The sequence below is a fragment of the Ammospiza nelsoni genome, chromosome 22 (genome assembly GCF_027579445.1).
Source record: "Ammospiza nelsoni isolate bAmmNel1 chromosome 22, bAmmNel1.pri, whole genome shotgun sequence".
NCBI classification, from domain to species: domain Eukaryota; kingdom Metazoa; phylum Chordata; class Aves; order Passeriformes; family Passerellidae; genus Ammospiza; species Ammospiza nelsoni.
This window is the reverse complement of record NC_080654.1, coordinates 6,172,570-6,185,252: the sequence shown is the minus strand read 5'-3', so window position 1 is coordinate 6,185,252 and position 12,683 is coordinate 6,172,570. Positions and strand designations below refer to the sequence as shown.

At 53.7% G+C, this 12,683-nt stretch overlaps 1 protein-coding gene across 1 annotated transcript in view; it reads right to left on the bottom strand.

Annotated features, from left to right (window-relative positions):
- Positions 1 to 6,968: 6,968 nt before the first annotated feature.
- ARHGEF10L (Rho guanine nucleotide exchange factor 10 like) overlaps positions 6,969 to 12,683 on the bottom strand; it is a 53,937-nt gene continuing 48,222 nt past the window's right edge. The window contains exons 24-27 of the mRNA XM_059487365.1: positions 11,472 to 11,614; positions 10,144 to 10,318; positions 8,800 to 8,922; positions 6,969 to 7,914 (exon numbers count right to left, since the gene is read on the bottom strand). Of these exons, the coding sequence (XP_059343348.1) occupies positions 7,424 to 7,914; positions 8,800 to 8,922; positions 10,144 to 10,318; positions 11,472 to 11,614 (932 nt within the window). The 3' untranslated portion in view covers positions 6,969 to 7,423. The remainder of the gene's footprint in view (positions 7,915 to 8,799; positions 8,923 to 10,143; positions 10,319 to 11,471; positions 11,615 to 12,683) is intronic.

The window sequence follows — 12,683 nt, the reverse complement described above, 5'->3', positions numbered from 1 at the left end:
GTTCCCGCAAATCTCAGTGTCCCCCCCAGTCCAGGACTTGGATGTTCAGATCCTTCAATCCCAATGTTCCCCCCCAATTCCAGGACAAGGATGCTCAGACCCCCATGTCACAGTGTCCCCCCTAAATCCCAATGTCCCCACAATCCAGGACTTGGATGTTTGGACAACCCAGATCCCAGAATCCCCCCACTCAGGCCGGGATTTCAATGCTTGGAGACTCCTGATCCAAGGTTCCCCTGAATCCCAATGTTCCCTCAAATCTCAATGTCCGCCCCAGTCCAGGACTTGCACGTTCAGATCCCTCAATCCCAATGTTCCCCCCCAATTCCAGGACAAGGATGCTCAGCCCCCCATGTCCCAATGTCCTCCCTAAATCCCAATGTCCCCACAGTCCAGGGTTTGGATGTTTGGACATCCCAGAATCGCCCCTCAGGCTGGGATTTTGATGCTTGGAGACCCCTGATCCAATGTTCCCCTAAATCCCAATATTCCCTCAAATCCCAATGTTCCCGTAAATCTCAGTGTCCCCCCCCAGTCCAGGACTTGGATGTTCAGATCCCTCAATCCCAATGTTCCACTCCATTCCAGGACAAGGATGCTCAGATCCCCATGTCCCAGTGTCCCCCCTAAATCCCACTGTCCCCACAGTTCAGGACCTGGATTTTTGGACAATCCAGACTCCAGGATCCTCCCCCCAGGCTGGGATTTTGATGCTCAGACCCCCACCCAGGTCCCAATGTTCCTCCAAATCCCAATTTTCCCCCCATCCCAGGACATGGAAGCTCAGACTCCCCAATCCCAATTTTCCCCCCATCCCAGGACATGGATGCTCAGACCTAAACGTCTGAATTTTGGTGGCTCCACCTGCTGGAAGAGGCTCATGGACAGCTCCCAAATCCTCATCCCTGAGCAGGAGGGGTGGGAATGGTCCAAATCCTTGGAATACTGCAGGGATGGGGTTAAGGAAGGGGGAGAAACCCCTTAAAATCCAGTGATTCTGAAATAATGAGGGGGATTTTTTTCATTAGGGAATGGGAGAAAACTGGGAGCAGCTGGACACCAAAGGGACTTGAGGCTTGTCCTCAAGCTCCTTGAGGAATTCCAATGTCCACGGTGGGGATTGATGGATCCGCCGGCATCCAGATGGGTTGAGTGATGCAGGACCAACCAGCGGCTCCCAACCCTTGGGAAGTCATCAAGGAAATCTGGGAATTGCCCCATAAACTCTTGGAGCCCGCAATAAAAAAAATTAAACACTGATGGCTCTGCTGCGTAAACACAACCAAGAAAACTGGGATTGGGAATGGGGAGAGGGAAATGATCCCACAATGCTTTTGTTTCTCTGGTTTTTCCCAGAAAACAGCACCAAGAAAGCCAGGAAAGGAGCGACGCCTTCCAGCCACATTCCAGACTCATCCAAGGACCGGTGGCTCCGTCTCCCGCAGGAGAAGGGCGAGGGGGGTTTATTTTAAATCCCTTTCCTGCCCTAATCCATGTGACACCAATCAGGGATCCGGCCCCTCGGGAATCAATGATTAATGGAGTTAAATTTAGCGGGAGCTTGCCGGAGTAAAATTAGGCGCCATGCATAAAACATCACAGCTCCTCGTTAGCACGGCTAATTACTCTAATGGGGGGCGCTCACGCGGGCCTGGAATTAGGGATGGACCTCCCGACCTCCTCCCAGCTGCCCAAATCCGTGGTGGAGCTGGGAAAGAGCCTGGCCTGGAGCCTTAATGAGAAGGTAATTAGCATACAATTAATGCTCAAGGGTGGGGGTGAAGAGGGGCTCGGACATCCCGGAGGTCCAGGGTGTCCTGGGATGGGTTTGTCCCACCCCCAGGGCTTGGGGGGCTGTGGTCCAACATTCCCAAGGGTTGGGAGGAGGGATTGGTGCAGCACATAGTCCCCAGTTTATCCCAATGGGGTGGTTGGGATTGACATTGTTGGGGGTTTCCTCCATTGTGGGTTTTCCATGGGGTCAAGCACCGTGATGGGCAGGGGTCTGGTCACCAATCCAGCATTCCCAAGGACTGGGATGAGGGTTTGGATCCCAATGGGGTGGTCTGGATTGACATCATTATGGGTTTCCTCCACTGTGGGTTTGCCATGGAGTCAGGCACTGTGATGGGCTGGGGTGTGGTCACCGATCCAGCATTCCCGAGGATTGGGATGAGGGTTTGGATCCCAATGGGGCGGTTGGGATTGACATTGTTGGGGGTTTCCTCCACTGTGGGTTTCCCATGGAGTCAGAAACCATGATGGGCTGGGGTCTGGTAATGGATCCAGCATTCCCAAGGATTGGGATGAGGGTTTGGATCCCAATGGGGTGTTTGGGATTGACATCAGTTATGGGTTTCCTCCACTGTGGGTTTGCCATGGGGTCAGGCACCATGATGGGCTGGTTTCTGGTCATGGATCCAGCATTCCCAAGGATTGGGATGAGGGTTTGGATCCCAATGGGCTGCTTGAGATTGATGTTGTTAAGGATTTCCTCCACTGTGGGTTTGCCATGGGGTCAGGCACCATGATGGGCTGGGGTCTGCAACATTCCCAAGGATTGGGATGAGGGTTTGTTGCAGCACCTGACTCCTTATCCCAATGGGATATTTGGGATCAGCATCACTATGGGTTTGCTATGGGGCCATCATCATTATAGGTTGGCTTTGGCCAGTGGCACGGCCATGATTCCAACATCCCCTTCCACCATGGCTGTAATTTCAACATCCCCCTTCCACCATGGCCATCATTCCAACACCCATGGCTCCAACATCCCATTCCACTGTGTCCATCATTCCAGCATCCATTATTCCAACATCCATCATTCCAACATGGCCACCATTCCACCATGGCCATCATTCCAATATCCATCATCCCAACATCCACCATTCCAACATGGCCACCATACCAACATTCAACATTCCAACATCCGCCATTCCACCATGGCCATCATTCCAACATGGCCACGATTCCACCATGGCTGCTATTCCAACACGGCCATCATTCCACCATGGCCATCATTCCAACACAGCCACCATTCCACCATGGCCATCATTGTAACATGGCCACCATTCCACCATGGCCATCATTCCAATACCCATCATCCCAACATCCACCATTCCAGCATTCATCATTCCAACATGGCCACCATTCCAACATCCCCTTCCAGAGTGACCATCATTCCAACATCCACCATTCCACCATGGCCACCATTCCAACATCCCCTTCCAGCACCGCCATCGCTTTTTCCTCAGCCCAGCTTCCCAAAATCCCTGGAATCCCACATCTCCTGGCCTTGCTGCTTCCTCATCATCTCCCAACCTCCTGGTCACTCACCAGTTCCAAGGGAAGCGATTCCAGAGCCCAAATCCGGAGGGAGAAGGAAGGGGAAGGCGAAGCCGTCAGCGTTTCCAAGTGGTTCCTTCAAACCCAGCGCAGGGAACACAAATCCAGCTGTAATTAATCCCATTATCTCGGGAAGAGGGAGCTGCGGAGCGCTGAGAGGGTTGTCAAAAACCAGGAATCCGGCCGGGATAAGCCTCTGGGGGAGTTTAAGCTTGGACAGGCACTGGCTCTAAGCTGGTTTTGGGGGAGATGGGAGTGACAGGGAAATAAAGACGGGAGGACTCCGGCCTGGAGCAGGAAAATCCAGGGATGATTAATCCACCTCCCTTTTCCTTAAGGAATGAGACAAATATAACCCAAAAACGCCTCAGCAGCAGCTCCGTTGAATTCCCTGCAAAGCCCAAGCCAGCGGGCAGGAGTAGGATGGAATGTGGGATAGCCAATGGAATGTGGGATGTCCCACGGAATGCGGGATGTCCCATGGAATGTGGGATGTCCAATGGAATGTGGGATAGCCAATGGAATGTGGGATGTCCCACAGAATGCGGGATGTCCGATGGAATGTGGGATGTCTGTCTCCCACCCAAGGATCCACATCCTGCCCTGTGGAGCTGCTCCACATCCAAAAGATCCTTCAGGAGAGGCATTTTGGGGCAGGAAAGGCTTTTCCAGTGAGCTCAGGGGATGAGGTTGGACTCCAGAGCCGGAGCAGGATCTGGAATGTTCCCAGCTCCCTCAGCTTCTCCCCTTGGCACCCTTTGCTGGCAGAGCCCAATTCCCAGGAAGAGCAGGGAACAATGATCCCTGATTGAGGCAGCTGCCTCGGATCCGGAAACTTGAAAAACTCTTCCCAGCAGCTCCAGATCCCAGGAACAAAACCTGGAGCGTTCCATGTCCATCTTTTCCATCTCCAGTTCCCGTCAGACTGGAGTGTCCCATGTCCATCTTTCCCATCCCCAGTCCTCACCACACCTGGAATGTTCCATGTCCATCTTTCCCATTCCCAGTTCCCACCACACCCAGAGCAATCCATGTCGATCTTTTCCATTCCCAGTTCCCATCAGACCGGAATGTTCCATATCCATCTTTCCCATCCCCAATTCCCACCACACCTGGAATATTCCATGTCCATCTTTTCTATTCCCAGTTCCCACCAGCACACGGATGGAGCCAGAGAGGAGTTCACATGGAAGTGCTTCCTTGGGAAGAGCAGCCAGGAGGAAAATCCTTGGAATTTCCTCTGCATCCCAGGAGAGCATGGAGAACTGGGGTGAGTTGGGATGAGCGGGACAGGGATCTGCTCAGCAGGGATTGGAAAATCTGGGAAGGGCAAATCCTGCTCAAGGAAGGGGAAAGACTTATCCGAGGGCAAAATACTCCTGGATTTTTTCCCTGAAACTGTCTCTGCTCCCTAGGAACTCATACTGGAAATCCTGGGAAGGTTTTCCAAAGGGGATGAGCCTCCACGAGTCTCAGACACTCCAGTTTCCAACCTCTCCTTGTATGGAAGCTACACAAACTCTTTCATAACCCACCTTAGGGGTGAAATATTCCTGGATTTCTCCCCTAGAATTGGCTCTGCTCCCTATTTACCCATACTGGAAATCCAGGGAAGGTTTTCCAAACGGGATGAGCCCCCGTGAGTCTCAGATTCCAGCCCCTCCTTACACGGAAGGCAGGGAAGGCTCTGCCCACCTTGGGGGTGAAATATTTCTGGATTTCTCCTCTCAAATTGGCTTTGCTTCTGTGAAGCCACACTGGAAATCCCGGGAAGTTTTTCCAAAGGGGATGACCCCCCACAAGTCATGGACACTCCAACCCCTCCATGCATGGCAAATATGGAATTACCCCTCCTTGCATGGAACACCCAGAAGCTCTGCCCACCTTGGGGGTGAAATATTCCTGGATTTTTCCCCTAGAATTGGCTCTGCTCCCTATTTATCCACACTGGAAATCCAGGAAACATTTTCCAAATGGGATGAGCCCCCAGAGTTGCAGATTCCACTCCCTCCTTGCATGGAAGGCAGGGAAGGCTCTGCCCACATTTGGGGTGAAATATTCCTGGATTTCTCCCCTAGAATTGGCTCTGCTCCCTATTTACCCATACTGGAAATCCTGGGAAGGTTTTCCGAAGGGGATGAGCGCTCACAAGTCATGGACATTCCAACCTCTCCATGCATGGGAAGTATGGAATTACCCCTCCTTGCAGGAAATACCAAGAAGTTCTGCCCACCTTAGGGGTGAAATATTCCTGGATTTCTCCCCTAGAATTTGCTCTGCTCTCAATCTACCCACATTGAAATCCTGGGAAGTTTTTCCAAACAAGATGAGCCCTCACGAGTCCCATTTCCAAGCCCTCATCCCACGGAATTCCCAGGAGCCGCTGCCGCCTGCAGAGCTCGTCAATCAGCCCCGAATGCAGCCAGCGTTGATTATTTTTAGCCGGGGCCGCTGCGGTGTTTGTGCGCAGGAATCAGACCATGAAATCCCTGGATCCGGAGTATTCCCAGCTCTCCGGTGCCCGGAGCAGCTGAGCCGTGCCGGGGTGAGGCATCCAAAGCCTCCGAGTGTCACTCGATGCCACCTGATGTCCCCAAGGCGGGCGGCGCAGCTGGTGCCGGACACGGGAGCCCCGGGGCAGGCAGGAGTGGAGCCTGCCCTGGAATCAACCCCTGACCCCAATTCCCAGCCTGGAATGGGAAATGTGGGAAAAGCAGCGCTGGCCTCGGACAATCCGGCTCGGTGCCCGGCTCAGAGGGAGCGGGAGCAGCAAATCCACTTTTTTTGGGATCATTTTGGCCCCTGGAGCTGGATCGGCCCCATGGGGGCAGCGGCTGCTCCCTGGATTCCAAGGATGCAGTGAGGGCTGGGACAAGGAGAGGGGAATATCCCTGAGAGGGTTGGGATGAAGATGGAATATCCCTGAGAGGGCTGGGATGAGGATGGAATATCCCTGAGAGGGTTGGGATGAGGTTGGAGGGAATATTCCTGAGAGGGTTGGGATGAAGACGGAATATCCCTGAAATGGTTGGGATGAGGATGAAGGGAACATCCCTGAGAGGGTTGGGATGAGGATGGAGAATCCCTGAGAGGGCTGGGATGAGGAGGGAATGTCCCTGAGAGGGTTGGGATGAGGAGGGAATATCCCTGAGGGGGTTGGGATGAAGATGGAATATCCATCAGCATTTCCCATTCCAGGGCTTGGGAATATCCATCCCATCACTGGGATGCTCCCATGGAATTCCTGGTACAGGCAGGAATGGATCCAGTCCCGGGATGAGTTCCCAACTCCCTGGGCTGGGATTTTTCTGGTGCTGATGGAGAGGGCAGAAGTAGAGGAACAAGGGATGGATTTTCCCTCCATCCCACCCCATTCCCAGTGGGAAAAGAGGAAATTTTGGGCATTTTTACCTGATTTTTAGGATGTGCAGCTCCAGGGCGGTGCATCAGAAACCCAGAATTCCAGGATGGAATCATCTGGAAGCTCATCCCATTGCACTGGAAACCTGCATTCCCAGGCTGCTCCAAGCCCTATCCTGGAGCATTCCCAGGGAAGCAGAACCCTTGGAATGCTGCTCCCAAATCCCAGAAAAGCCCCGAATCCACAAACCAAGGAAAACACGGCCATTCCTATGGGATTTATTTCCTCGCTCCCCCTGTTTTCCTTTCCTTGGGAAGCCGAGCGGGCTCGGCTCCCAAATCCAGGGGATTCCAGTACGGAAGATCCTCAAATTCCCAGTTGGGAACAGGAGTGGATATTGCAGCTGAAGCCGCTTTTTCGGGAGCTGCTCCCGCTCTTCCCGGCATTCCCGATATATACAGATTCCTTCTTTTTACAGGTAATAATTTACATCCTATTTATAATCCAGGGATTTCTATCTCTAGGGATTACCCACACACACACACACACACACACGCAGGGAAACCGGGAACACCCCGCCGCTCCCAACTCCAGATCCGCTGGATCTGCTGGAGAATCCCGCGCTTTTCCCAGTTTTTTTCCTCGCAGCGGCTCGAGCGCCGCTCCCGGGAATTCGGGGGACTCCTGAGGTAGGAAATTCGGGAATTCCGGGCGGGCTCAGAGCGCCAGCGGGAGCTGCCAGATGAGCAGGGAGCTGTCGGCGGCTCCGGAGCGGCGCGTGGATTCCGCACGGAAATCCCGGTACCCGCGGCCTCCGGAGACGATGGCCACGGAGGAGATTTCCTTGCGGGAAGAATCCCGGGAGCACGGCCGGCTCCGCACCCACACGTCGGGATCGTCGGCCAGCTCGTAGATGGATCCGTCCTCCTCGGCGTGTCCCGGCGTTCCCGGCGTTCCTGGTGCTGCTTCCCGCACGGAGAGCAGCTGGCCGGGCAGGTGGGATGTGGAGCGCAGCCGGTATTGTAACAAAATCCCTTTTTTCCGCATTTCCCGCGGCTGGAGCCCCTCGGGATCCGGGGATTTCTCCTCCTCGGCCTCGTCGGGCTCGTCCTGCTCGGCCCGGAGGGCGTCGGGGGCCAAAGTGCTCAGAGCCAGCGCCAGGAACTGCACGGGGCCGGCGTGGCCGTTCAGGGACACCATCCCCTTCCCTGGAAAACAGCGGGATCAAGATGGGAAAGGGGAACAGTGGGATGGGAACAGAAACAGCGGGATCGGGATGGGACTGAGTCTGGGAATGGGCCAGAAATGGGCTGGGAACAGAAACAGTGGGATGGAACAGAAACAGTGGGATGGAACAGAAACAGTGGGATCAGGATGGGAACGGGAATGGAAAGAGAAGGATGGGAATAGAAACAGTGGGATTGAGATGGGAATGAGTCTGGGAATGGGCCAGAAATGAGCTGGGAACAGAAACAGCAGGACAGGAACAGAAACAGTGGGATTGGGATGGGAATGAGACTGGGAATGGGAACAGAAACAGCAGGATGGGAACAGAAACAGCCAAGGAATGGTCTAGGAATAGGAACGGCGAGATTGGGATGGGAATGAGCTGGGAATAAGGTGGGAATGGTTGGGAATGGGCTGTGAATGGAAACAATGGGATTGGGATGGGAACAAGCTGGGAATGAGCTGGAAATGGGCTGGGAACGGGCTGGGAATAGGCTGGGAGCAGGCTGGGAATGGCACTGTGTTTAGGGAATGGCATTGTTTTCCGGGAATGATGCTGGTTTTTGGGAATGGGCACTGTTTTTTGGGAATAGCACTGGTTTTTGGGAACAAAGCCATTTTTTGGGAACAACGCTGGTTTTTGGGAATGGTGCTGTTTTTTGGGAACAACGCCAGGTTTTGGGAACAATGCTGGTTTTTAGGAATGGCACTACTTTTTGGGAATGGGCACTGTCTTTTGGGAATGGCGATGCTTTTTGGGAATAAAGCCATTTTTTTGGAATGGTGTTGTCTTTTGGGAACAGCACCATTTCTCCGGGATTGGTGCTGTTTCTCCAGGAACGTCGCTGCTTTCCCAGGAAGCTCACCAGTGATTTTTGGGATGCCCTCCAGGCGCGGCACGGGCAGCAGGACGATGATTCCCAGATCCGTCCCCACCCAGAGCGAGCCCTGGCACAGCAGGAGGCTGGTGACACGCACGAGCTTCTGCCCTGCAGCAGGAAAAGCCGGGAAAAAGCGGGATCAGTAAGAATCCCCAGATCCTGACGGGCCATGAGGTTTCCATAGGGATCGGTCTCAGGAAGATCCCAGCAGATCCATACCCAGAGGGGAGTGCTGGGAATAGAAAGGAATCAAGAGAGGAAAAAGAAGAAGTGGGAGAAAAGCAAGATTCCAACAGGAAATGAGGATTTCATGGGAAGGAGTTAGCGGGAGTTGGGAAAGCGATAAATCCAGGGAAAGTGAGAAATTCAGGGAAAGAGAGAAATCCAGGGAAAGATGAATCCAAGGAAAGTGATAAATCCAGGGAAAGGTTAACTCAGGGAAAGAGAGAAATCCAGGGAAAGACAAATCCAAGGAACGTGATCAATTCGGAGAAATCGATAAATCCACAGCGCTGTGGCTCATGGAGGAGCTGCCACATTCCAGAGGGTTTGGGAGCAGGAGTTCAAATGGATTTAATCCCAACACTCCTGCCCAGGAATGCAGGGATGGGAGAGATATCGGGAGATAGGAGACCAGGATATGCCGGGAAAAAGAGGGAAAAATCAGGGAATTACATGAGTCTGGTGCTCAGAACTAATGAAGGGATTATGGAGCTGTGGAGTGGGAATGAGGCTGGATAACCCAGAGAGAGAGTGGGAATGAGGCTGGATAACCAAGAGTGGGAATGAGGCTGGGATAACCTGGAGTGGGACAGGGACGGGGGACACGGATGGGATCGCTGGACAAAGTTGGGATCCAGGGGTGGGATCACGGAACAAATTTGGGATCCAGGGAAGGGATCAGGGCATGAAGTTGGGATCCAGGGATGGGATCATGGGACACAATTCCTGCCCAGCTCCATCCCTGCCCTGCTCCTTGGGAAAGCCGCAGATCCTGGTGGGACCCTCTAAGGTGCCCCATTCCCTGATTCCCCTTGGATCTTTTAATTAATCCCCCTCATTAGCTGTTAATTAGTATCCCACTGAGCAGCAGGAAGGTCCCATTCCTTAATTCCCTATGGATTCATAAATTAATTCCCACCCCTCGCTAGTGCTGACTGGGCTCTCACTGGGCAGCAGGGAGGTCCCACTTCTTGATTCCTCATGGATCTATTAATTAATTACCCTAATCAATCATTAACTGCTCACCGGGCAGCAGCAGGGTGGTCCCATTCCCCGATTCCCCCTGCATCATTAATTAACGACCCTAATTAAGGGTTAATTGCTCACCGGGCAGCAGCAGGGTGGTCCTGGTGGCCACGTTGATCTCCTGGAGATGCTCCTGGGTCTCGGTGTGGAACAGGCGGATGGAGGAGCCCTCGGCAAAGGCCATCCAGACCCCGCTGCCCGCCCGCACCATCAGTGTCACCGCCGCCGCGGGGTCGGGGTGCGCCTCGAAACAGTGCTGGGGGTTCCCAACATTCCCAGGATTACTGACATTCCCAGAATTCCCACAATTCCTACAATTCCCACAATCCCCAGGAACAGGCGGATGGAGGCCATCCAGATCCCACTGACCATTTGCACCATCAGCATGATGGCCACTGAGCGCCTGGGGTGCGCCTCAAAATGGTACTGGGGGATCCCCAACATTCCTGGTATTACCAATATTCCCGACATTCCCAGATTTCCCAGAATTCCTGCTCTGGGAGCACAGTGCTCCACCAGGAATTCAGCTCCCAGCCCCCCCTGCCAGAATGCAGCCCCACTCCAAGCTCCTTCCAGGGCTTTTTCCCATTCCTCTTCCCCATCCCCTTCCCATTCCCACTGTTCCCCTGTTCCTGTTCCCATTCCCATTCCCACTCCCATTCTTCTTCCTCTTCCTGTTCCCATTTCCATACCCATTCCTGATCCCATCCTCGTTCCCATTCCCACTCCCATTCCCATTCCTGTACCCATTTCCAATCCCATTCCTGTTTCTATTTCCATTCCCACACCCCTTCCCGTTCTTCTTCCTCTTCCTCTTCTCATTCCTGTTCCCATTTCCATTCCTATTCCCACTCCCATTCCTGTTCCTGCTCCCATTCCTGTTCTCACTCCCACTCCCATTCTTCTTCCTCTTCCTGTTCCTATTCCCATACCCACTCCTGATCCCATTCCCGTTCCCATTCCTGTTTCCACTCCCATTCCCATTCCCGCTCCCATTCCCATTCTTCTTCCTGTTCCTGTTCTCATTCCCGTTCCCATTTTCATTCCCACTTCCATTCTTGTTCCCATCCCCACTCCCATCCCTATCCCCATTCCCAATCCGGTTCCTGCTCCTGCTCCCATTCCCATCCCCATTCCCGATCCCGTTCCCATTGTTGCGGCTACCATCCCTATCCCTATCCCCATTCCCATCCCCATTCCCATTCCCATTCCCATTCCCATTCCCATTCCCATTCCCATCCCCATTCCCGATCCCGTTCCCATTGTTCCCGCTACCATCCCTATCCCTATCCCCATTCCCATCCCCATTCCCATTCCCATTCCCATTCCCATCCCCATTCCTATTCCCATTCCCATTCCCATTCCCGCTCCCATCCCCATCCCCATTCCCATTCCCGCCGTTCCCGTACCTGGTTCTGCAGCTCGGGTGTTCCCAGGACGCTGACGAGGTTCTGGGAGCTGGCCCAGAGCGACTCCTCCAGCACCAGCAGCGCCCGCACGGGGCCCGGCCCCACCTGGAGCACCCGCACCGAGTCCGCGTCCCACAGACCCTCTGGGAACGGGATCAGCGGGAATGGGGTCAGGAACGGGGTCAGGGATGGGCCCGGCCCCACCTGCAGCACCTGCATGGAGCCCGCGTCCCACAAACCCCCTGGGAATGGGATCAGCAGGAATGGGGTCAGGAATGGGGTCAGGGATGGGCCCAGCCCCACCTGCAGCACCTGCATGGAGCCCGCGTCCCACAAACCCTCTGGGAATGGGATCAGCGGGAATGGGGTCAGGAATGGGCCCCGACCCCACCCGGAGCATCCACAACAAGCCTGTGTCCCTTAAACCCTCTGGGAACGGGATCAGCGGGAATGGGGTCAGGAACAGGGTCAGCAATGGGCTCTGACCCCACCCAGAGCATCCACACTGTGCCCACGTCCCATAAACCCTCTGGGAATGGGATCACCGGGAATGGGGTCAGGGAATGGGATAACAGGGAACAGGGAAACATGGAACAGGATAACATCAACAGAATAACAGGGAATGGGATAATGTGAGATGGGATAACGGAATGGGATAACAGAATGGGATAATGTGGAATGGGATAAGGGAATGGGATAATGTGGAATGGGATAAGGGAATGGGATAGCAGAATGGGATAATGTGGAATGGGATAACGGAATGGGATAACAGAATGGGATAATGCGGAATGGGATAACAGGGAATGGGATAATGGAATGGGATACCAGGGAACGGGAAACAGGATAACAACAGGGAACAGGATAACGGGGATGAGGATAAAAGGGAACGGGATAACAGGAAAAACACAGAACACTCAGCACACATGGAACAGGGTAAGGGAAAACAGGGAATGCTGAGCACACATGGAATGGGATAACAGGGAATGGGATAACATGAGATAGGATAAGGTCAACAGAATAAGAGGGAATGGGATAACATGAGATGGGATAACGGAACGGGATAACAGGAAATGGGGTGACGGACAATGGGATAACTACAGGGCACGGGATAACAGGGATTGGGATAAAAGGGAACAGGGTAACAGGAAAAACACAGAATGCTCAGCACACACGGAACAGGGTAACAGAAACAGGGAATGTTGAATGTATGGA